The sequence below is a fragment of the Suricata suricatta genome, chromosome 14 (genome assembly GCF_006229205.1).
Source record: "Suricata suricatta isolate VVHF042 chromosome 14, meerkat_22Aug2017_6uvM2_HiC, whole genome shotgun sequence".
Taxonomy (NCBI): Eukaryota; Metazoa; Chordata; class Mammalia; order Carnivora; family Herpestidae; genus Suricata; species Suricata suricatta.
In genome coordinates, this window is record NC_043713.1 from 36,085,497 (window position 1) to 36,107,823 (window position 22,327).

A 22,327-nucleotide genomic window follows, 5' to 3' on the forward strand; every position below is an offset into this window, starting at 1 on the left:
ATCAGGAACACGACAGGGGTGTCGACTCTCACCACTGTTGTTTAACATAGTGCTGAAAGTCTTAGCATCAGCAATCAGACAACAAAAGGAAATAAAAGGCATCAGAATTGGCAAAAAAGAAGTTAAACTTTCACTTTTCGCAGATGACATGATACTCTACATGGAGAACCCAATTGACTCCACCAGAAGCCTTCTAGAACTGATCAATGAATTCAGTAAAGTTGCAGGGTACAAAATCAATGTACAGAAATCAGTTGCATTCCTATACACCAATAATGAAGCAGCAGAAAATCAAGAAACTGATCCCATTCATGATTGCATGAAAAACCATATAATACCTAGGAGTAAACCTAACCAAGGATGTAAAAGACCTATATGATGAAATCTATAGAAAACTTATGACATGATAATTTAAAATGACCTGTTAAGTTTGCTTGCCTGATCAGGTCTGCTATTGAATCCCTCTGCTGATTTTTTTCAGTTTAGTATTTATATTTTCCATCTTGAGAATTTGTTTGTGTCTTTTCTGTAATTTGAAATAAGATAGCATGATTCCTCTAGCTTTATTCTTCTTTCTCAAAATTTCTTTAGCTACTCAGGATCTTTTTGTGGTTCCATACAAGTTTGAGGATTATTATATTTTTGAGAAAAATGGCACTGGAATTTTGATAGGGGTTGCATGGGATATTTGAATGCTTTGAGTAATATGGGTATTTTAACAATATTAATTCTTCCAGTCCATGAGAATGGAATATCTTTTCATTGATGTGTGTCTTCAATTTTTTTTCATCCATATCTTACATTTTTCAATATAAGTCTTTCACCTCCGTGTTGAATTTATTTCTAGGTATTTCATCTTGCCCCTCATGTTAGAGGAAAAGCATTTAGCTTTTCACCATTGAGTATGATATTACTTTTTTGTTGAGGTATGTTCTCTCTATACCTATTTTGTTGATTTTGATATGATTTTTATCATAAATGGCTGTTGAATATTGTCACCTGCTTTTTCTGCATCTATGGATATGTTCATTTTGTTAACTTGGTGTGTCACATTGATTGATTGATTTGTGGATGCTTAATCATCCTTGGATCCCTGAGATAAATTCCACTTGATTATGCTATCTTTCATTCTTCTCCTGAGTTTAGTTAAACATCTTTATTCCTATTACTTTGGACTCTATCAGGTAGATTGCTTATCTTCGTGTTGTTTAGTCGTTTAGCTGAGGTTTTGTCTTGGTCTTTGTTTAAAACATATTCCTCTATCTCCTTATTTTGTTTGACTCTCTGTTGGGTTCTTTGAATTAAGTAAATATCCACTTCTCCTTGACTTGGATAATTAGTCTTGTGTAGGAGATTAAACTTATCATTCAACCCTGCTTTTGCTCTTGGTTGTCTGTCAAGCCTGTGATTGTCCAAGAAACCTATTTATTTTTAATAGTTCCCAGCGTTTCAGGGTCTACTAAGACCTGTTAGTGTCCCAAATGGAAGGATATCCATCACCACCCAAATTTAGGCTGGTTGGAAGTCAGAGCCCTCAGCAGCAGCTTTTAAAGAATGCAAATATATACAATCCAGTTGGACTGCAAGCATAATCCCTGCTGGCCACCAGAGCCATGCCATCTGTCTCCATATAAGTGTATTAACTCCTTTCTGAGACACAATAGTTGATGGTAGTGAAGCCAGGGAGAGCTCAAAGATGGTATTTCCCAGCCTGCATTTCCTATCACCTCTGTATCTCCTAGAAGTGTTCCAAAGGAGAAGCCTGCCCCTCATGTCTAAGCTCCAACACAAACACATATGCCTTGTTTGCAGAAAGACTATGGGTATGATTCAATATATTTCCTGTGCAGTGCCCTCAGGATGATAGCTTGCCAGTAAGTGTGTTTTCAATTGTTACAGTCCTGTGGGACCCAGGGACACAAGTTCCCCTGACCACCAGCTGGGCAATCAAGGGGCATTCCATGGGTGGCAGCTCCAAGAATCAGATCACCATTCATAAAACCTGGTGCATGCAGAAAGAAGCTCCTCTCTGAGGGATACAGGTGCTCTGGGAGTGCAGCAGGTGGAGAGCATGAAGACGGTAACTGCTGTCTACAGCAAGGCAGAGGGGGAGTGCAAAGATGGTTTCCACTTGGAAAAAAATAGAGATGGTGCATAACAGCTTTAACAAGGCAGAGGGAGAGTGCAAAGATGGCAACCGCTGGCTTTTGTCCCCAGGGACTATCCTAGCAGATGCCCCTCAGGTTGACACTTAGATATGGGTGAAAGACTTGCATAGTGAAAACTATGATATATGGATGAAAGAAATTGAAAACATGCATAAGTGTAAAGATATTTTATGCTCATGGACTGGAAGAATTAATATTATTAAAATGTCCATATTACCCAAAGCATTCAAATATTCCATGGAACCACTGTCAAAATTCCAATGCTGATTTTCTCAGAAATAGAATAATTCTCAAATTTGTATGGAACCACAAAAAAAAAGATCCTGAGTAGCTAAGGAAATTTTGAGAAAGAAGAACAAAGCTAGAGGCATCATGTTATCTTAAAGTCTGGGATCCTTTGAAAAGGCTGCTTCTTTTCTAGGCTGTGGGGTGAGTGAGTTCACGTGCGAGCGAGCAAGCATTTTAAGAGCCATTTCTCAGCTCACCACAGCCCTCTGGGTCTCATGGGCATGAGCACCAATGGTTTCCAAAGCTAGGTGTTTTGGAGTTGTATCTCAGGTGCCAGTCTTAAAAATTGGGGTTCCCAATGTGGGGTACAAACACTTTGTTCCTCAGGGAGAAACTCTGAGTTTTATGTTCCCTCCCATTTGTGGGTCATGATGCTGGGCATGGGGTTTATGGCAAGACTGTATTTCAGCCTTTCCTACCATCTTCATTGTGTGTGTACGTTTCTTCATTTCCTGATGTGAAGTCATTTCTCCACTAGTTTTTAGGCTTTTTTTTTCCCCACAAGAAATTGTTACATATGCAGCTATAGATTTGGTGTGTCCATGGGAGATGGTTTGAGTTCAGGATCTTCCTACTTTGCTGTCTTGAACCAGACTCCAAATCTTTTAGTTTTGACAAAGCTCTATTTATATATCTGCTTTTCTATCTTTGCTCCTAGTTTTGGTTTTATAGCTAAGAGATTACTGCCCAATGATTATGTCGTGAAGATGATGGATATGTTTTCTAAGAGTGTTACAGTTTTAGCTCTTAAATTTAGGTCTTTGATCCATTTCGAGTTAATTTTTGTTTATGGTATGATAAAGGGGGTCTCATTTCTCTTCTTTACATGTAGATATCCAGTTGACCCACCACCATTTATTTGTATTCTGTTAAATTTTCTTCACAAACTTGTTGAATGATTACAGGCGTTATTTCTGGACTCTCGATTCTACTGACCTAGTCCATTACCACATTGCCTTGATAACTACAGCCTTGTGGTAAGACTGGAAATTGGGAAGCTTGAGTACTCCAACCTTATTTCCTTCTTTTTCAAGATTGTTTTGGCTATTCTGGGCACGTAGAATTTCCATATGGATTTTAGTATTAGCTTGTCAATATCTGCAAAAAAAAGACACTTGGGATTTTGATAGGGAGTGCATTGAAATTGTAGCTCAATTTGGGAAATATTACCATCTTAACAGTATTATTTTGATTCATGAACATGTGATGTTTATTTAGATCTTTTAAAATTTTGGTCAGTGATGTGTTTTAGTTTTCAATGTGTATGTCCTGTACTTTTTTGTTAAATTTATTAAGTATTCTTTTTGACACTTTTTAAAATGTTTTCTGTTTTACAATGTTTGTTTATTTATTTTGAGAGAGAGAAGGGGAGAGAGAGAATCCAAAGCAGGCTCTACACTATCAGCACATAGGCTAATGCAGGGCTTTATCTCATGAACCATGTGATCATGACTTGAGCAGAAATCAAGAGTCAGACACTTAACTGACTGATCCACCCAGGCTCCCCTTAAATGTTTTCTTAATTTTATTTTTGAATTATTTACTGCTGGTGTACAGAAATACAACTCATTTTTCTGTACTGATACTATATTCTATAATCTTACTGAATTCATTTATTAGTTTTAATAATTTTTTTGTGAGCAAGACAGACTATGAGAGGGGGAGGGACAGAGAAGGAGACACAGAATCTGAAATAGGATCCAGGCTTTGAGCTGTCAGCACAGAGCCCAACACAGGGCTCAAACTCAGAGAGATCATGATCTGAGCCAAAGTTGGACACTCAACCGACTGAGCTACCTAGGTGCCCTTCTAATTATTTTTTTAATGTTTATTCATTTTTGAGAGACAGAGTGTGAGTGGGGGTGGGAAAGGGGGGGAGACAGAGAGAGAGGGAGGCCCAGAATCTGAAGCAGGCACCAGGCACTGAGCAGTAAGTACAATGCCTGACAGAGGGCTTGAACTCATGAATCGCAAGATCATGACCCGAGCCCAAGTTGGATGTTTAGCCGAATAAGCCACCCAGGCACCCCTCTAATAATTTTTAATGGACTTTTTTGGATTTTTAATATATGAAATGGTGTTATCTACAAATAGGGATAGTTTCATTTCTTCTTTTTCTATGTGGATGCCTTTTCTTGCCTCAAAATTGCTCTGGCCAGAACCTGCAGTACCTGCTGAATATACATAGCAAGAGTGGACATCTTTGCTGCATTCCTGATCTTAGGGGAAAAGCATCCGGTCTTTCATTATTAAATAGGATGGTAGCTATGGATTTTTCATGGAGATCCTTTATTAAGTTGAGGAAGTCCCTTCTATTCCCAGTCTGTTGAGTATTTTTATCATGAAAGGGTATTGAATTTTGTCCAAATGCCTTTACTGCATCTGTTGAAATGATCATGCAGTTCTTTATTCAAATAATAAAGTGTATTACATGGATTTTTTACATGTTAAACCAACCCTGCATTCCTAGATAAACCCAACTTTATCATGGTCTGTAATTATTTTAATATACTGCTGGAATTGGTTTACCAGTATTTTGTTAAAACTATTTGCATCTATAATAGGGATATTCATCTTTCGTTTTTTCTTTTCTTGTGATATTTTTGGCTTTGGTAATGCTGGCATCATAGAATGAATTGAGGTGTTCCTCTTCTTTTTTGGAAGAGTTCATAAAGGATTGGTGTTAATTCTTCTTTATGGTTAAGTGGATGCATTGGTTTGGGTAGTGTTTCTCCCAAATTCATATCTACTCAGAAATACTTCAAAATAGGATCTTACTTGAAATAGAGTCTGTATTATTTTCCTGAGGCTGCCATAACACAGTGCGACATATTGAGTTACTTAAACAACAGCATTTTATTATCCAGGAGGCCAAAAGCCCAGAATCAAGGCTCAAGGCATTAGCAGGAAAAATAGATTCTAAGGACTGAGGATAATCTGTTCTATTCCTATCTCCTAACTTCTGGTGGTCTCAGGTGTTCCGTGGCTTGTAGATAGTTCTACCCTGTCTTCTCATCATTTTTTGGTCTCTGTGTCCAAATTTTCCCTTTTTGTAAGGACACCAATCAGATTGGATTGGGGCTCACCCTTACGATTTCCTGGTAACTTGAATACTTCTGTAAAGACCCTATTTCTAAGTAAAGTCACATTCTGAGTTTCTCAGGGGGCAAGGCTTTAACGTATCTTTGTTGGGACATAATTCAACCCATAACCGTGTCTTTGCAGATGTCGTTAGTAAAGAGTAGGACATACTGAATTAGAGTATGTTCTGAAACCCAAAATAACTGGTATCCTTATAAAAAGGAGACATGCAGAGACACAGAAAGTATAATGGCCATGTATAGACAAAGGCAGAATTTGGTGATGTGTCTGCAAGGCAAAGATTGGCAGTAATCATGGAAGTGAGGAGAGGGCATGAAAGAAATTCTGTCTCAGAGCTTTCATTCTGTGTTCTCTCCTTTTAGGTCTCAAATGCATGTATTTTATCCTCAAGGCTGTTTTTCCCTCCCTCAATCTTTTTCTCCATCTGTGGTTTAGTTTCAAAATTCTTTATTGACTTTATTCAAGTTCACTGGTTCTTTTTCCAAATGTGTCACATTCAATTGATTTTTTTAAGCATTTTTAATTTTAGGATTCTTTTCTCATTTCCAGTATATAAATTTCTTCTGAAATTTCCCACATGTTGATATCAATTTTTTCTTTACGTTAAAAAAAAAAAACCCACTTATATTGATGAACTTGACTGCTAATTCCATCATCCAGGTCATCAGTGAGTCTGTTTTTTGTTGACTATTAAAAAAACATAATAAAAACTACTTTCGGGTTTCCTCATTACTTTTTCATTCTGTACCGGACAAGTCAACATTGTGATTGGTGCACCAAACAGTTCGATAGTATGTTATCTTCCTTTGAAGGCTGTTTATCCAAGTTAGCAGACTGTTGGCAGATCAACTTGATGTTGCAGAGGTTTGGTTTTATACTTCGTTAGGTCTGATCTTCCCTCATTTTGTCCTTTGCCCTTGGAGTAGCCCCAGATCCCTAAGAAATGGTCTTTATTCCTACATAGGGCCTTGAGTTTCAACACATAGGCATACTTTGTTTTATTGCACTTCATTTTATTGTTTCATAGATACTGTGTTTTTTACAAATTGAAGGTTTGTGGCAACCCACTGAGCACCTCTCTTGGCATCATTTTTCAAGTGGCATTTGCTCACTTCAGGTCTGTGTATTGCTTTTTGGTAATTGTTAGAATATTCCAAACTTTTTTATGTTTATTATATTTGTTATGGTGACCTGTGATCAGTGATCACAACTCACTGACAGTTCAGAGAATGGTTAGCATTTCTTACCAATATTTTAAAATTTTGAATGTACATCATTAATGGAGTTTTTAGATGTAATGCTATCACACACTTAATAGATTACAGTGTACACATTACCTTTATATGTACCAGGAAACCAAAAAATTAATTTGACTTGTTTTATTGCAATGTTTGCTTTATTGCAGTGGTCTGGGATTGAGCCTGCAGTGTCTCCAAAGGTACGCTTTTAAAGTCTGAAGTGTTTATCAGGCCTCTCCAAACAGGAAGTTTTTTCTTTGGACTTCTTGGAGTCTCATCCAGGGCACATTTAAACCAATCATTCAAGCAGTTGAGGAAATTCATATGCAGATTTGGGGGCTCCTCTGTGACTCCCTCCTGTTTTAGATATTCTCCAGTTTCCAGCCACTCTGCTCATAAATACAGTCTCTGACTCCTCAGCCTAAGACAACAATCTATCCGTACGACCGCTACCTCTAGTGTGTTGTGAACACTGGGAATGCTCTTTGGGGAAAAGACATACATATGTTACCTTATATAGTACATCCTTTTTAATAAGCGTGGTTGAATCCTCTACATCTTGTGCCCTTTGTTAGTTTTCCAAGACCTTAAAATATTGTTTAAAAATTTGTTTAGGACTATTATTGGCAGGTTTAGCCTGATACAAGCTATTATCACTTTGCCAGAACTTTGTTTTGGTAACACATTGGTGGCTCATTTTCTTTTTGATTGATTGCATAATTAATTTGTGAGCATATAAGGGCCCACATTAATGCCCACCCCCTCAAAAAGAAATACTGTATTCTCATGATTTCCATCAAGTGCCATAAATCTAGATTCACTTTATTCTCTTGATCTGCAGACTTCATAACTGTGGTTTTAAACTCTTGATCTATTTAAAAGCAGGCCTTGGGGTGCCTGGCTGGTTCAGCTGGTGGAGTGTGCCACTCTTGATCTCGGGGTTGAGTTCAAGCCCCATGTTGGGTGTAGAAGATTACTTAAAAAACAAAATCTACAAAGTAGGCCTTATGATCACAGTGGTGGCATCATCCTTGTCACCATTTACTGCCTAGAAAAAGGGAAGAATCTGTCATACTTTACCCTTTGGTTTCCTTTACAAGGCAGACTTCCTTTTACTTGTGGATAGAACTCTCTGAATTTTCCAGTTTTATGTAGGCATCTTTAGTTTAATTCCCCACCTTTGTCCAGGCCCAAGTCTTAAGAGCTATCTTTCCCCAAACTCTGATTATTCTATTTTGTTCTTAGTAAAGGCTTTCATAGTCAACCATTACTTCTGTGGCTTGTATATGTATCATCTTTTCCCTCCTCCTGGACCTTAGGGATTTTCCCAGATTTTCTGGTGAGTCCAGTTTAGTATGTTTATTGCAATTTAGCCAGTCTTTTGTTTTTTTGTGGTGTGTGTGTGTGTGTGTGTGTGTGTGTGTTTTAGCAGTGGAAGGCTTTTTAGAAAACCTTGAAACCAGCAGGGTAAATATTTTCTTTTCCCCCAGCATTTTTTTTTGAGGTATAATTTATAGATGGCAAAATGCATATCCAAAGTATATAGGTCAGGAAAACTTTATAAATTATCTAAATAATTTTCCATTATTTAAATCAATTCACAGATTACTTCCACCATTCCAGAAAGTTTTCTCCTGCTACTTTCAAGTCTATACTCACCAAAAGGTAAGCACCGTAGGTTTCTTTGGCCTATCCTTAAGCTTGATATAAACATAATATGTCTAGCATTCTGTTCAGTATTTTTTCTATTTATCGCTATTGTTCTAATTATAGACTAGTTTTTCAATAACTATATGATTATCCATTATCTTGTTGATTGGTATTGGGGTAGTTTCCAGTGTGATGGTTATGTTAAATGTTCCGAATATTCTTGTTTGCATCTTAATGTGGGCATACCTCATTTCACTTGAGTTTTATCATTTTATCCCTAGAAGTGGAATCAGAGTAGGCATATATTTACTTACATTTATAAGAAACTGGGAAGCTGTTTCCCCAGGTGATTATACTTACGCTTCTGCAAGTTTCCATACCTTCTCGCCCTTTGGGCACATGTGCCATGGTTACTTCCTGGTGGTTTCCTTCTTCCTTCCCTCATGGCTGATGCTGAACACCCTTCCCTATGCTAACTGTGCACTTGCACAGCTTCTGTGAAGTGAATATTCAAGTCACTTACTTTTATATCGTGTCGCTTTTGCAGTGCCTTTGAAAAGTTGTTTTTCTGCATACAAATCCTGTTATGTGTACTGCAACTACTTTGTCCTTGGCTGCATCATGGTTTTTCACTTTAGTATCTTTTTGATGAGAAGAATGTAATTTTGGTGAAATTTGAGTTTTCATTTATGGAGTTTATTTTGTATCCTAACATATCTTTGCCTATTCCAAGAGTCATGAAGATAATGTTTCCTTCTATAAGATTTATTGTTTTGTCCTTCACATTTGGGTCTTGTGGTCCATGTTGAAAGCATTGTGCGTTGTTGGGAAAGCATCAATATTCAGAAAGTTTCCCCAGAGTTGAGCTGCTTGTGTTTGTTGTTGTTGAAAAGCCAATGGCCATATACCTGTACGAGTCCACTTCTTGATTCTCTTCTGTCCACTAGTCTATTAGTCCTAACCCTACTACCACTCTCTTAATTGCTATAATTTTAAAGCCAGTCATGAAATTGAATAGTGTTAAGTCTTCCAACATTTGCCTCTCTCCCTCAAGATTAGCTTGGTTGTTCTGGGTCTGTTGGATTTCCTTATATATCTGCATATTTCTACCAGAAAGCCTCAGAGGACTGCTTTTTCACTGAAATTTGAATTGATTTCTATAAATCAATTTGTGGGAAACAGATCTTGACATTATTCAATCCGTGAACATTTATTACAGTGTTCTATAGTCTCAGCAGCATTTTGTAGTTTTCAGGGTAGAAGCCTTACATATCTCTTAACATTCTAGATATCTGACTTATTTAATGTGATCACAGATGGTAAGATTTTAAAATTTAATTGTTGCTAGTGCATAGTCAATACAACTGAGTTTGGCCTCATTTCCTGCAAAATTATTAGTTCAGACAGATCAAGCAAATTCTTATCTTCAGGAAGTCAGAGAATGGGAGAAGTGTTACATAATTGAAAACACATCTCATTTTCCAGAGTAAAAAAAAAAAAGGTTCATTCTTTGTATACCTCGGCTCACAGTTACGACCTCAGAAACACTACCTTCTGAATTTCTTTCACCTTAAAAGAACATGTAATTCTGAGTCCAATTGGCGCTTGGTGTGCTTGTTGAAAGATGGGGAGAGCACCAGATCTTCACAGAGGAACTTCGGTTTCTCAGCTAAATGCAGAATAGGGAAGTGAGGACATGGCCTACCGGCTGCCCTGCATTTACTTTCCCGGGATGCCAGTTAGAGGCACTTTAACACGGGATGGGAGGAAGGTGAATAAATCTGAGAGATTCAGATTATTCTGGTCGTATTTGCGAATTCTACACTGGTCAAACAGTATTCACCTCTTCTCATCCTTTGCTTTCCTTTTGATTCATTCTTCCCAATTTTGACGTAGAGTGATTAGCATATTGCCTGATCTACAAATAGCTATAATGAACAGGGATCCACTTTAACTTCAAATAAAACCAATGTAAGGCACAACTATTTAGGAATATTTTATATTTTCAAAGTATTTAGGAATTCTTTAATTAGAAAAATAAAGGCAATGGGATTATCTATCAGGTTTTAAAAGTACCCAGGAATTAAATCACTCACATCCCCATCTTAAAAACAAAACAAAACCTTGAATCACATTGCTATATAAGCTTTCTTACAAAAGGAATAAGACCAAGCTATACTACAGTACAAAAACCTGAAATTCTGAGCATGAAAATAATTTATTAGACATCTGGTTTATTCAAACATTAGGCCTAGTGAAGACAGAATTAACAGAGCTCATGGAGTAGGAAAAAAACAAAACAAAACACCAAAACCCCCATCCAGCAAATTTCCTGGGGACAAAACGTATGCATTCTGTACTACAGTCTTACCCTCCAGCATCCATAAGTGTTTGATGCTGATTAACTTGAAAAGGAGATGAGAAACTTTGTATACACTCAACTTGGCAAGTAGCATTAGTGATGCAACTTTCAGAAGCATTCTTAGGCACAAGAAATAGCACTGCCTGCAGTGAGTCTTTGATAACGAAAAGAATATCACTAAATATATTCTTACAAATAAGAAAGAAAATACAAGCGTGTTTGCCAATGGACTGCTTTATATATCAGGGAAAACGTCACGAGATAGTCTATGAAATTAAAACACTACTCAACTTTTAATCGATTCTGAAGTTTTACTGGGGTATTAAAAATTAGAGAAAAACCCAATTTAATCTAAGTGGAATTTAGGGAAGAAATGCAGGACTCCTCTATAAGAGTAGCTGCACTTCTTTGGATAACTCATCAAAAAATGTCAAACATTTTCAGTCAAATTTTATTTAAAAAAAAAGCAGCAGATCACCATTACAAGTCAAGAACCTAATCTAAATATGCACTTGACAATAAAGCACATTTGAGTATGGAGTGAAAAAGGTTTTCCAAAAAATCCTCAAAGGGATCCTCTCCAAATACCCAAATAATCACTTCGGCAGGCCTTTTGTTGAGTGGAATCATCAGGAACTGAAGATTTATTGCTGTGAAAACAAATCTGTAGTACAGTAGTATGCATCTTGGGTATTGAGCATAATCAGCTGAATCAAGAAGTTCAAAATCTAATAGGAAATGTGTGTGTGTCTAAGTCAGTAAGCCAGTTGACCCAAGAGCAACTGAGGTCTAACCTGTTCGTTGAGACCCGACAGGATGTTAAATCTTCATTCTTTGAAGGCAATTAGAAGTTACAATTTCAACAGCCCATAAACCAAATAAAAAAATTGAAGAAAGCAATTAAAACTACGTTCAAAGAGCCTTTTTTTTTTTCAGCTCAATTTCAGCACCCCAAGGAAAAAAAAGCATCCATGACTATCACAGATGAAAACAAAATGTCACTGGAATCCATTATTTTTCCCCACTGAGGTATAAAATCTATATAGAAATTTGATACTATACTATAACAAATTGTACTTCTCATAGTTCTAATTTCTTTAAACCCTGTTTAATATAGTTTTTTCTTAAATTGTAAAAATGTTGTTTTCATGATTCTGAAACTGGTTCCAGTTCTTTTTCACTTATTTTTATATCAAGATCTAATATACTGGTTACCAGTCCTAATCAGAAAAGAAATCTTAGAAATCTCTTCATTAGGACAGCACATTCAGCACAAGTTGCTGACGTGCAAGCAAACCAGGAAAGGTGCTGCTCTCTGGAAAGCCCGTTTCTGGTGACTGATTCATGGTCTCAGTATCCTTTACAATGATTCTTGATGAAAGACTCTTTCCATCGTGTAAACATCAGTATGCGCAGTCTCGCTACTCTGTAGTTTCACGTCCTTGGACAAGAAGGCTGGTTCACAGCTAGTGAAAAGCGAGAGGAGTCTAAGTTTTAATGGCTGATAAACCTTACATCCCCACAGGAGGAGAGCACTTGTCCTTTTTTGCTACTTAAGAATGTGGCAGAAATGTATGCTGAGGTAGCCCAGTCAATCCTTAGTTTTTTTCTTTTTTCTTTTTTTTCTTTTTTTGTAAATTTGGTCTCAGAATATTTCTGGAAGGGTGACGTTTCGAAGAAGCCACTGCTGGGACCGGCTTCCATTGCAGTCTCTTATGCTGGGCACCTGGCTGTCCTCTTCTGTGGCTTTATCCAGGCACTGATTACTGTTCACATGCTGCAGGGTTAATTTCTGAAAGTGACAGAAAAGAAATCTTAATATGAATGTGACCAAAAAAACTCAAACATCTGAATCATCATTTCTGGTGAGTATTAAATTGCCCTGCAGAAAGAGGTGTCAATGTAAAGGCCGCCCTAAGAGCTATACAGGAGGGAGAAGGGCACTGGGGTGCGGTGGGTTACAATGAACTTAAAGAAAGATGACCAAAATGCTAGTCCCAATTCTGCACAAGCTCTGTAACATGGAGAAATTTTACTTTTTGTGCTTCAGCTTCCTTAAAAAAAAAAAAAAGAAAAGAAAAAAAAGATCAGATTAGTGGTTCCTAATTTAGGATCCTCAACCTATTTTCAAAAGCTATTTCAAAATTGCTTCATTTCCCTGTGATAAGGCTGTTCAAATTAATTCTGTGATTCCAAACCTCATGTCCTTAAAATTTAGGTCCTTTTTAAGACTCAAAATCTTAAGAGATTGTAAGATTTATTTAAAGCAGCCATTAATAAATGGCTGGCAGATGGTGCTATAGAACTTTCTATGTACTTATCTGCATTCTAGACTCGGGGCTGTCATGTTGATTTCTAGAGTAATTTCAAAAGGTCAGGACAGACGAGTGGTATCAGTGATTAGCGTAGGCCAGTTTATGTGTCTGTAACTGCACACTGGTCACCAAAAAGGATGTGTAGGAATGTGCACTAAGCACTATCCTGCAAATGTATACAGCTATAAGGAAGTGTGAAATATGTCTACGAACACATTTATCGGACTCTTCATCCCTCTATTGTAATTAATTTTTTTTATCAACATTTCATTTTCAGGGACTGTCGTCATTGTGCTCAAGAGGACCCAGTCAGCACTAACTAGTCTCCACACAAAAAGCGCTTAATTAAGGCAACTAGGTAAACAGGTGACAGATAACTGTAACCTTTTTTTTTTTTAATGTTTTTTATTTTTGAGAGAGACACTGAATCTGAAGCAGACTCCAGGCACTGAGCTAGCTGTCAGCACAGAGCCCGACGCAGGGTTCCAACCCATGAACTGTGAGATCATGACCTGAGCCGAAGCCGGACGCTTAACTGACTGAGCCACCCAGGTGCTCCTAACTGTACCCTTTTGAAGGAAAGGATAAAAGCTACAATTATCACTGCATAGTGTCTTGCAACTTAGGAAAAGTAATTCGCTGGCTCCTGCCCCTAATCTCTAGTATAAGTAGGTCAAAATCTGCATTTTATTCCAGAAAGGACAGAGACACGCATCCAGGCAGAAGCGCCTGATGTCATAACAGAATGTGACATATAATACAAAGAAGACTCGAAGATGTAAGAATATATAAATCTAAGCAAAGACAGAATGGTACTTGCAAAGAATCCGGGATCATGAGTTCCAGGTCCGTCTGAGACCCGGTGCCTCATTTTACCTGCCCGGTGAGCCTGGGCTTCAGGGACTCCACACGTAGAAAACAAGGGCGTGGGATTTATTTCTATGCTTCCCTTGGAGCCTACCGTTTCATGATTTTAGGTTTAGATTATAAATCACTGACACGAATATTTTATTTTTCCAGACTGTTGTGGTTTAGACTGATGGAGGCAGGATACCACAGACAGGCTGTCCCGGAGCTCCATATGCAGTTGGCTCGGGCTATAGGACCTGCATCACAGAGTGACTCCTCCCTGTGCCCAATTCTGCCTTGTCCTTTTCACAGGTGTTGATCCAAAGAGTGCTCCCTAATAAACACTGTGCACACTGAACTTGATCTTTTGAACAGTGAACTAACTTTATCTGATAGAACTCAGCCTGCAATACTAAAGTTTTATCTGAGAGAAGACACCATGCAAAGGACTCCAGAAAACTTTATATTCATCACAGCTGGTTCCTAAACCGACTTCAGCCCCTTAAACTTCTAACACACATGTACTTTTAGAATAGCAGGCGTGGCAGATCGCGGACATCATACACAGGCTACAAACGGCCGTTCCCACTTCCTGTCTCCATCCCATCATAGAGACTGTAACACCAATGCCTGTTTAACCAGCCTCCCTTGCAGAGGGTCGGGGGAGGAAGGTCACTATGGGATGAAGTTCTGGCCCAGAAGACCCAGCAGAGTCTACCGGTGGGGGGGCGGGGGGCGGTCCAGGAGAAGCTTCGCCCTATTCGCCTTATGATGAAGAGCAGAACAAGGGGCAGTGCAACGTCCCCTGTTCCCTTCCTCTCCCTTGAGTCAGGATGTGAGGCTGAAGGCTGCAGCAGCCATTGTGGCCTTTCAAAAAGAAAATTTTGCTGCATTTTCCGGGCTTATCTGTGACACCACTGTGCTTCTGAATCTCTACATCAAAAGCCACTCACCTCCAGACTTATTAAGAAGCATAAGCCACTATTTGTTGATGCCACTATAACAGGGTTTACATTACCTCAGTCCTATACTGTCACTTTTCAATGAACACCCAATGAACTGAGAGGCTTTTTGATTTTTAAAATATTCTGACCCTCACAATACCTGGGGGCTGCTCCTGGCATTTACTCTCTGAAGTCAGAACTGCATACATCCTGCAATGCCCGGGGCAGCTACACCCAAAATGGCAGTTGCATGTGCTATGGAAAGATCCAGAACAGATTATCCAGGCCACTTCTAATGGTCATATTAACTGAGCTAGTGTTATATTTAATATTAGTTTTACTGCAGTTTGACACATGAAGGCAGGCCCAGGATTTATAAAATACTGTCTTTTCCCTCTAGGGGATAACAGCGAATAGTGGAGAAAAGACCGGCAAATGAAGAGCTCCGAAGCAGCACCGCATTACAGGGGTCAGAGAGGATTGTAACTAGAAGACAGAGAGCTAGTTTCTGGCTGGGATTCATGGAACTGATGTCAGAGCTGGGCCTTGAAGAAGGGGTAGGATTTGTTAGAGGCAGAGGGAACTGCATGATCCTCAACTAAAGGTGAAAGTACAGGCTATGTTCCAGGAACAGCACAGTTGATGATGGAAGTAGACCAGGGTCTGTATATGACCTGGTATAGGGAGAAAAGACGGCCAAAGTCGTAACTGCTAATTAAGTCATAATGCTAATAAAGAAATTAAGGAAAAAGAGACAGTAACACTCCTGGCTTTGCATCCATATGAGACTCTGTCTCCATAGTGTCAGGCCGAGGCTGGAGCAGCAGAGGCACGAGTGCCGGCCCCTCACTTGCTGTTATACGTAGAACACATGATGGTATGCAGAAAGTAAGGCAGGAGCAAAGTCTTTCCTAGTAGAAGAGAAAAAAAATCCGTGCTTGTGTGCAGAAGAAAAAGAATCAGAAGAAGACCTATTGCAGATTCCGATGCTGGTTCCGGAACTGTAAAGCAAAAGCACAAGCGAGGCAGTTGGCCAGATACAAGGTGCAGGAGCGAAGCTCACTTGGGGGGGCGGGGGGGGGGGTGCTGAGTGATCTCTGCACCCGTGTGTGAGGAGGACAGCGGCACACAGCAAGTGGTGACAGGGGGAGGTTTCAGAGGAGAGCAAATATGAAAGGCTTTGTTATATATGCCACAGAAAAATCATTATGAGACAGAGAATTTCATTATTTAAAGCTCACCTTTTACCTAAGTGTTTAATTCAGTCATTTAAAGAGCCTACACTTGGCTCCATTTCTCCCACACTGGACTACAGAGCTGGAAGACACACCCGCAGAAGACCGGCTGCATGCAACGGCAGCAAGGACCCAGGGCTGGGGCACAAGATTAATTACTGGGGAGATTAAAACATGTTTGTTTTACTTACATCGTTTTTCCCCACCTGTAGGTTTTTAGATTTAAGAACAATTTGATCCATATTCAAGCTTTACAAGAATTCATTCTTTTTGCCATAAAGAATTCACTCCTTTAGCTCCAAAACACACATAATTTCATTCCTATATGCAAATGAATAACTTACCACTGGGTCATACTCCCAAAGCTGGTTGCCTTTTAGGTGGTGGCATTTGAGCATTGTGACTGGGCCATTAAGTTTGGAGACATCCAAGCAAAGGTCATCTGTTCTAATTTCTTTGTTGGCAGTATAAGAGAAAACCTGAAAAATAAAAATGCACACCATAGAAGCTTTAACAGCAAAAGAAACTAGCCAGCAATCTGGCAGAGAAAAAACAAGTATCTCAAGATATGTGATTTTTGAACTTTATTAATGTAATATTAGGAGAACAGATGACTCAGAAAAAGCTACCACTAATTTTGCATACAGGAAGAAAAAATGATCTTGAGTTCCCTGTACACTGAATGCATGGTCAAGGGCTGTCAAAGACAGTTGAACTATAAAGGGCAAAATAAATCTCATGCAAAGCAATGTAAATACAGTTCTCACAAGGGGCCTTTTACAAACGTTTCATTTAAAAACAATCATTAGACTGAAGGCTCCCTCCTCTTAAAGGTCTTTACAATCATCTCTTCATAGGTAGGAAAATATTTCCTGAATGACATCATCATAAAGGAACAGAAGATTCAAACAAATCCAAAAATTATTCTTTGATTTGTTTATTTTTAAGGTTTATTCATTTTTTCAGAGACAGAGAGAGCATGAGGGAGGCAGGGGCAGCGTGAGAGGGAGACACAGAATCTGAAGCAGGCACCAGGGTCTGAGCTGTCAGCATGTGGGGCTCAAACTCACAGACCATGAGAATATGACCTGAACCGAAGTCAACGCTTAACCAGATGAGCCACCCAGTCGCCCCCAAAATCATTCCTTTTAAAGCTTTTCTTTCCTAAAATACTCACCTGGTTACCTCCCATACCATGACAGTTAAAAATTCCAACTTTTTCATTCTCTTTTCTAGCCATGTTATCTAGACACTGATTTGTTTCCACATTTCTTATCTATGGGGCAATGAATAAAGAAAATAGTTAGAGGTAAAAAGGCAAACATAAGATGCATATGCACATTAAAGTCCATCTAAACTCTCAACTATATACATATACACAGTGTAGCCTGACAGCAGGATGCTCAGTGGCTTCACTACACTAAACAATTCCTTCCAGTTTATTCACACTCCAAGTTCCATCTTGATGACTACCTTGGAAAGAGAAATAAGAGATGTCTTCTTGTTGGGTAAGATATTTGGTAATCATTAAGGATGTCTAATGGCAATGGAGATTGTTTTAGGATGTACCTAAATTGTTTGAGATTACACAAGGTATACAGTAGTTATAAGCTTTTAAAACACCAGGTTTGACAAGCAAATGTGGACACCCCAACATAGGCCTTGGCAGGGAGAAATGTATGGAATGACAACAAGATAACCTCCTGTGTTGGCTATTTGTGTTAATAGCACTAACAGAACTTTCTGTAATGATGGAAATGTCCTATACTTGTGTCATCCAATACGGTAGCCCCTAGCCACACGTGGCTACTGAGTAGTTTAATATTTTTTTCTTTTACTTCTTGCTATTGGGCATCCATTCCTGGGAAGCAGACATGAGCCTATAGCCTACATTTCTTAGGTTTTCCTATAGTCTCTAGAATCTTGGTACCTCCACTAGGCAGAACAACACAGGCAGTTAAAGGACTTCTGGATTCCAGTATAGTGGAACCTGGATTCACTCTTTCCCCCACTGCAATAAGAGAAATATTGGTTGAAAATGAGAAAGAGTGTGGGTGTGAATGGTAAGAGCACAAATTCTCAAGCCATACTGCCTCTGTTCAAATCCTGTCTCTTTCATTTTGTGGTTATGACCTGAGGATGTTGTTTAAACCATTTACTCATGCCTCGATTTACTTACCATTGAGTGGGGATAATAGCACCTTATCTCACAGTGTTGATAGGATAAAATGAGTTAATGTTTGTAAAGCACCCAGACCAGGGCTTGATACAGAGTTCACACTCACTAAATCTAAGGATTATTAAACCTGCCTGGAGAAGACCTCAGTTAGTCCATAAGATTGGCTAAACTGTGAAAGGTCCGACTTGCTTGTTATCTGTGGTGGCTGTTTAGAGTATTTACCTCCTGGAGTATTTATCTCTAGGTCTGAAACTCATTTATTCAGTTTCAGGTCCTATAGGAGCTATGAGAGTCAGACTTAGTAAAGGCAGTGACTAAATTCACACCTTTTCATTCCCCTTTCTACGCTAAAATCCTATGATTTCAGGCTTCTCTAGACCCCTTAAAGCATGACAAAAGATCCCTGAAAGGTTAAATTCCAGTTTCTAGCATAGGAATGCTCACGTAGGTGGAGCTATGGTCCCAGCAAGAGACCCCCAGCTGCACTGGGGTGGGTGCTTGAGAATGACCCCAACCCCAGACGCTAGAGCCTTAATCTGCCTAGTGTGGCCTGATACTAAGAGCAAACAAGCTTAAGACCATCTGCTTAGTTAAAAAGGCACTGTGACAAGTAAGCCACAGAGGGTAAAATCTGTTCCTTTTACAGAAAGCCAGCTGGCAAGAGGCAGGTAAAGAACAAACTTGCTTTGGCAATCCTCTACTGTGGGTTAGACAAGTGGCTCTTTGTAATATGCCTGGATTCTAGCCCAGCTGACAATGCCTAGGTGTTATCCAAAATTGGGTCAGTTCAAGGATAAAAAACACAACTCATTCTCTATTCTGAAGGCAAGTTACAGGAACAACTGCTATAAATCTTCCCACAGTACACCCCCAACTCTGGGCCTTTCTGGACTGGAATGAGGCTACAGCAAAGCAAACAGGGTCTCATTAATCAACAAACTCAGTCTACTCCTCACCTGTTTGAGGATGAATTACTCAGCGTTCACAGGTAGGGAGCTCAGGTCTCCCCTGAGGTAGCCTCAATAACCACTGAGGACAAACAGTAGCCTGTGCTCATGCTGGCATGGGCTGAATGGCTTCACCCCTATCACCATCAGCCACCAGACTCCCCTCTGTAATGTATCTGCTGGTCTCCCATAGCCTGCTCTTCTACATTCATCTCCTCCTTGTTCCCCAAGTCCCTACCACCACCAATACCCTCTCTCCACACTCAACTGATGATCTTGTTCAATGAGAACATGGAAGAATCAGAGAACTTCCTCACATTCCCACCAGAGACTACCCACCTCTACCCTCCAACCGTGACTGACCTTGCACTTGTCCCCGCTCCCTCCAGTTCCTTCCTACTTCAATGGACACCCTGCATTCTCATCCTGCCCCACCATGACCACTTACTACATGTGACTCCTGCCATCAGTGCTCTTTTCTAGCATCTTCATATGTTCTCTTTTGGTCATTTGCATTAGCACAGTTTCAGCTTAGCAAAAGTGAACACACAAAAACCTTTTCCTTAGCTCCATATTCCCCTTCAGCTAGTTCTCTGCTCTCCTGTACAACAAAATTTCTTGCAAGACTTGCCCAGACTCATGATCTCCACTTCCTCTTCCTCCTTGAAACCGTCAGGGATTTTGTCCCTACCAACCTCCACGGGAACCCTGTTGACACAGTGAGATGAGCCAACCAACAACTTCTCCCTTACCAGTCCAGTGGTCAGTTCTCTGTACTAGTCTTACTCAGCTGTCAACCACTTCCTCTTTTTTTTTTTTAAGTTGATTTATTCATTTTGAATGGGGGGCGGACAGGGGGAGAGAGGAGAGAGAGAATGCCAAGCAGGTACCATGCTGTCAGCACAGAGTCTGACTTGGGGCTTGAACTCACGAACCGTGAGATCATGACCTGAGCGGAAACCAAGAGTCGGACTCTCAATCATCTGAGCCACCCAGGTGCCCCAACCACTTCCTCTTTCTTCAAACACATCCTTCACATAGTCTCTGGGACACACACTCTTGTTCTCCTATTTCAATGGTCACTCTTTCTCAATCTCTTTGGCTAATTCCTTGTTTCAAAATTTCTAAATCGTGGAGTTTTCTATTGCTTTGTCCTCAATCCTCCCCTCTTCTCAGTCTACACTCACTTCTCCCAAGGTGAACTCATACAGTTTTGTGGTTTTAAAATCTACCTGTATATTGACAACTCCTAACTTTACATCTCCATCCCCAATCTCTCATCCAAACTACAGATTTGTAAATCCAGGTACCTACCCTGTGTCTTTACCTGGACCCAATTTAACAGTCCCAAGCTGCTCTGCTGAATGCCTCCTGTTACCTTCTCCACAAGCCTTCCCATTTCAATGCCAACTTCCCTGCCCCAGTTTCTCAGGCTAAAATCTTACCATAGTCCTTCATCACCCCTTTCCTCTCAGATACCCCAGCTCTACTCTTGTTCCCACATACAATCTGACCCTTTCCAAGTGAAAGTTTCCTTGTCTCTCTCTGGCTTCCCATCTTACTCAGAATAAAACCCAAAGTGCGTACTGTGGCCTACCAGGTCCATGTGACTTGACCTTCAATATGTCTCAACCTCATCTTCTACTACTCTCCCAGCCCCTGTTCATTCCATTCCAGAGAATGATCCTCTCTGCTGTTTATGGACCACACCAAGTACACCCTTGTCTTAAGGCCTCTGTACCTATTTTTCCCTGAGCCCGGAACACTTTCCCCAGGAATTTCATATGGCTTGCTCATTCACTTCCTCTAAATCTCTGCTCAAAAATAAAAACTCCTATATGAGGGGCCTTTATCAACTACCTGAATATAAATACTACTGCTACTCAGGCCACCAGTCATTCTTCTTCCCCTTTGCCCTTAGCACCGCCTGCCATACTGTATACTTTAAAAACCTGGCTTTCTCCACAGATTGTAAGATTTGCAAGAGCAGAGACCTTATTCACTGCTGTATTCCTTGTATGTAAAATAGTACCTATCACACGGTAGGTACTTAAATATTTATTGAATGAATGAAATGGCTGAAGAAGGGACAGCCTCCTATGGAGTCAGGGGTTACTTTTCCCAAGTATCATGAGATTGAATGGGGCCTGGCTGTGGCCCTGACCACACACATCATTTGCTGCTGTGACTTATATGTGGTCTTTCAACTTTCCTTCTCCTTTCTTTACAATATATTTTTACGTTGATGTTCATTAAGCTTTCATTCAAGCTAATTAACACCACAAGTATATGCTTTTAAATTCATGGGACATTTTGTTAAAATAAGTCTACTGAAGACACTAATATGTTGAAACAAGAGTCTACCTCTGAAAGGTTAGGGGTGGAACATTATTTTAATAACCTATAATATGAAAAAGTAATAAGATTTCAAGTTATGTGCTAACAAGACTGTGCTAACAAGAACTGCCTCACACTTGAAGTTATTTAATTTTAATATGAAGGGATTCCTTTGTTGGATGTTTAAGCTCTATGGTTTTTGATAAATGAGAACATAATAACCACACAGAATGTATGTATCTTACCTCTCCCAAAGAGAAATAGTGACGTGGAATCTGTGAATCAGGATAAATATTCTCTAGGTACCAAGAAAAAGGTTTGCATTGTAGTTTGTGTCTTAGGCCAACTCTTGATGATATATCTCCATAATCTACCTTTGTAACACCTGTTGAAAGAAATAATTGACTCTGAATTATTCATCTTGTATTAGGTAACACATGTCTATTTAAACAATGCATTTATTAACAAGCCAGGCAAATGGGAAAAGTGGTATCATTTTGGTGATGTGACTATACAAATGATATACCAGGAATCCATTGTCCAAAATATAGAACAAGGAAATATATTTATGTGGCTTTTTTTTAAGAAAAAATAGATTTTCATTGTGAGAATGAAATACAGTGCTAGTAATATTACACACAAACATAAGTTATTATAGGACCAGAAAGCTTGAATATATATGTTCAGGCAAAAACAAGAATCAATATCTATTT

General features: G+C 39.3%; 1 protein-coding gene and 2 long non-coding RNA genes across 3 annotated transcripts in view; 2 read left to right on the plus strand and 1 right to left on the minus strand.

Moving 5' to 3' along the window:
• Window positions 1–11,781, plus strand: part of LOC115277718 — a 42,487-nt gene extending 30,706 nt beyond the window's left edge. Inside the window, exons 2-3 of the long non-coding RNA XR_003902491.1 lie at window positions 8,401–8,461; window positions 11,745–11,781. This is a non-coding gene — a long non-coding RNA (uncharacterized LOC115277718). The remainder of the gene's footprint in view (window positions 1–8,400; window positions 8,462–11,744) is intronic.
• Window positions 11,782–12,349: 568 nt separating this feature from the next.
• The window catches only part of GALNT1 (polypeptide N-acetylgalactosaminyltransferase 1), a 73,555-nt gene continuing 63,577 nt past the window's right edge, over window positions 12,350–22,327 (minus strand). Inside the window, exons 9-12 of the mRNA XM_029922031.1 lie at window positions 21,860–21,999; window positions 17,329–17,427; window positions 16,496–16,630; window positions 12,350–12,600 (exon numbers count right to left, since the gene is read on the minus strand). Of these exons, the coding sequence (XP_029777891.1) occupies window positions 12,454–12,600; window positions 16,496–16,630; window positions 17,329–17,427; window positions 21,860–21,999 (521 nt within the window). The 3' untranslated portion in view covers window positions 12,350–12,453. The remainder of the gene's footprint in view (window positions 12,601–16,495; window positions 16,631–17,328; window positions 17,428–21,859; window positions 22,000–22,327) is intronic.
• Window positions 12,435–14,335, plus strand: LOC115277717. The gene is made up of 3 exons (XR_003902490.1): window positions 12,435–12,673; window positions 13,401–13,481; window positions 13,820–14,335. It is a non-coding gene; the product is annotated as an uncharacterized LOC115277717 (long non-coding RNA).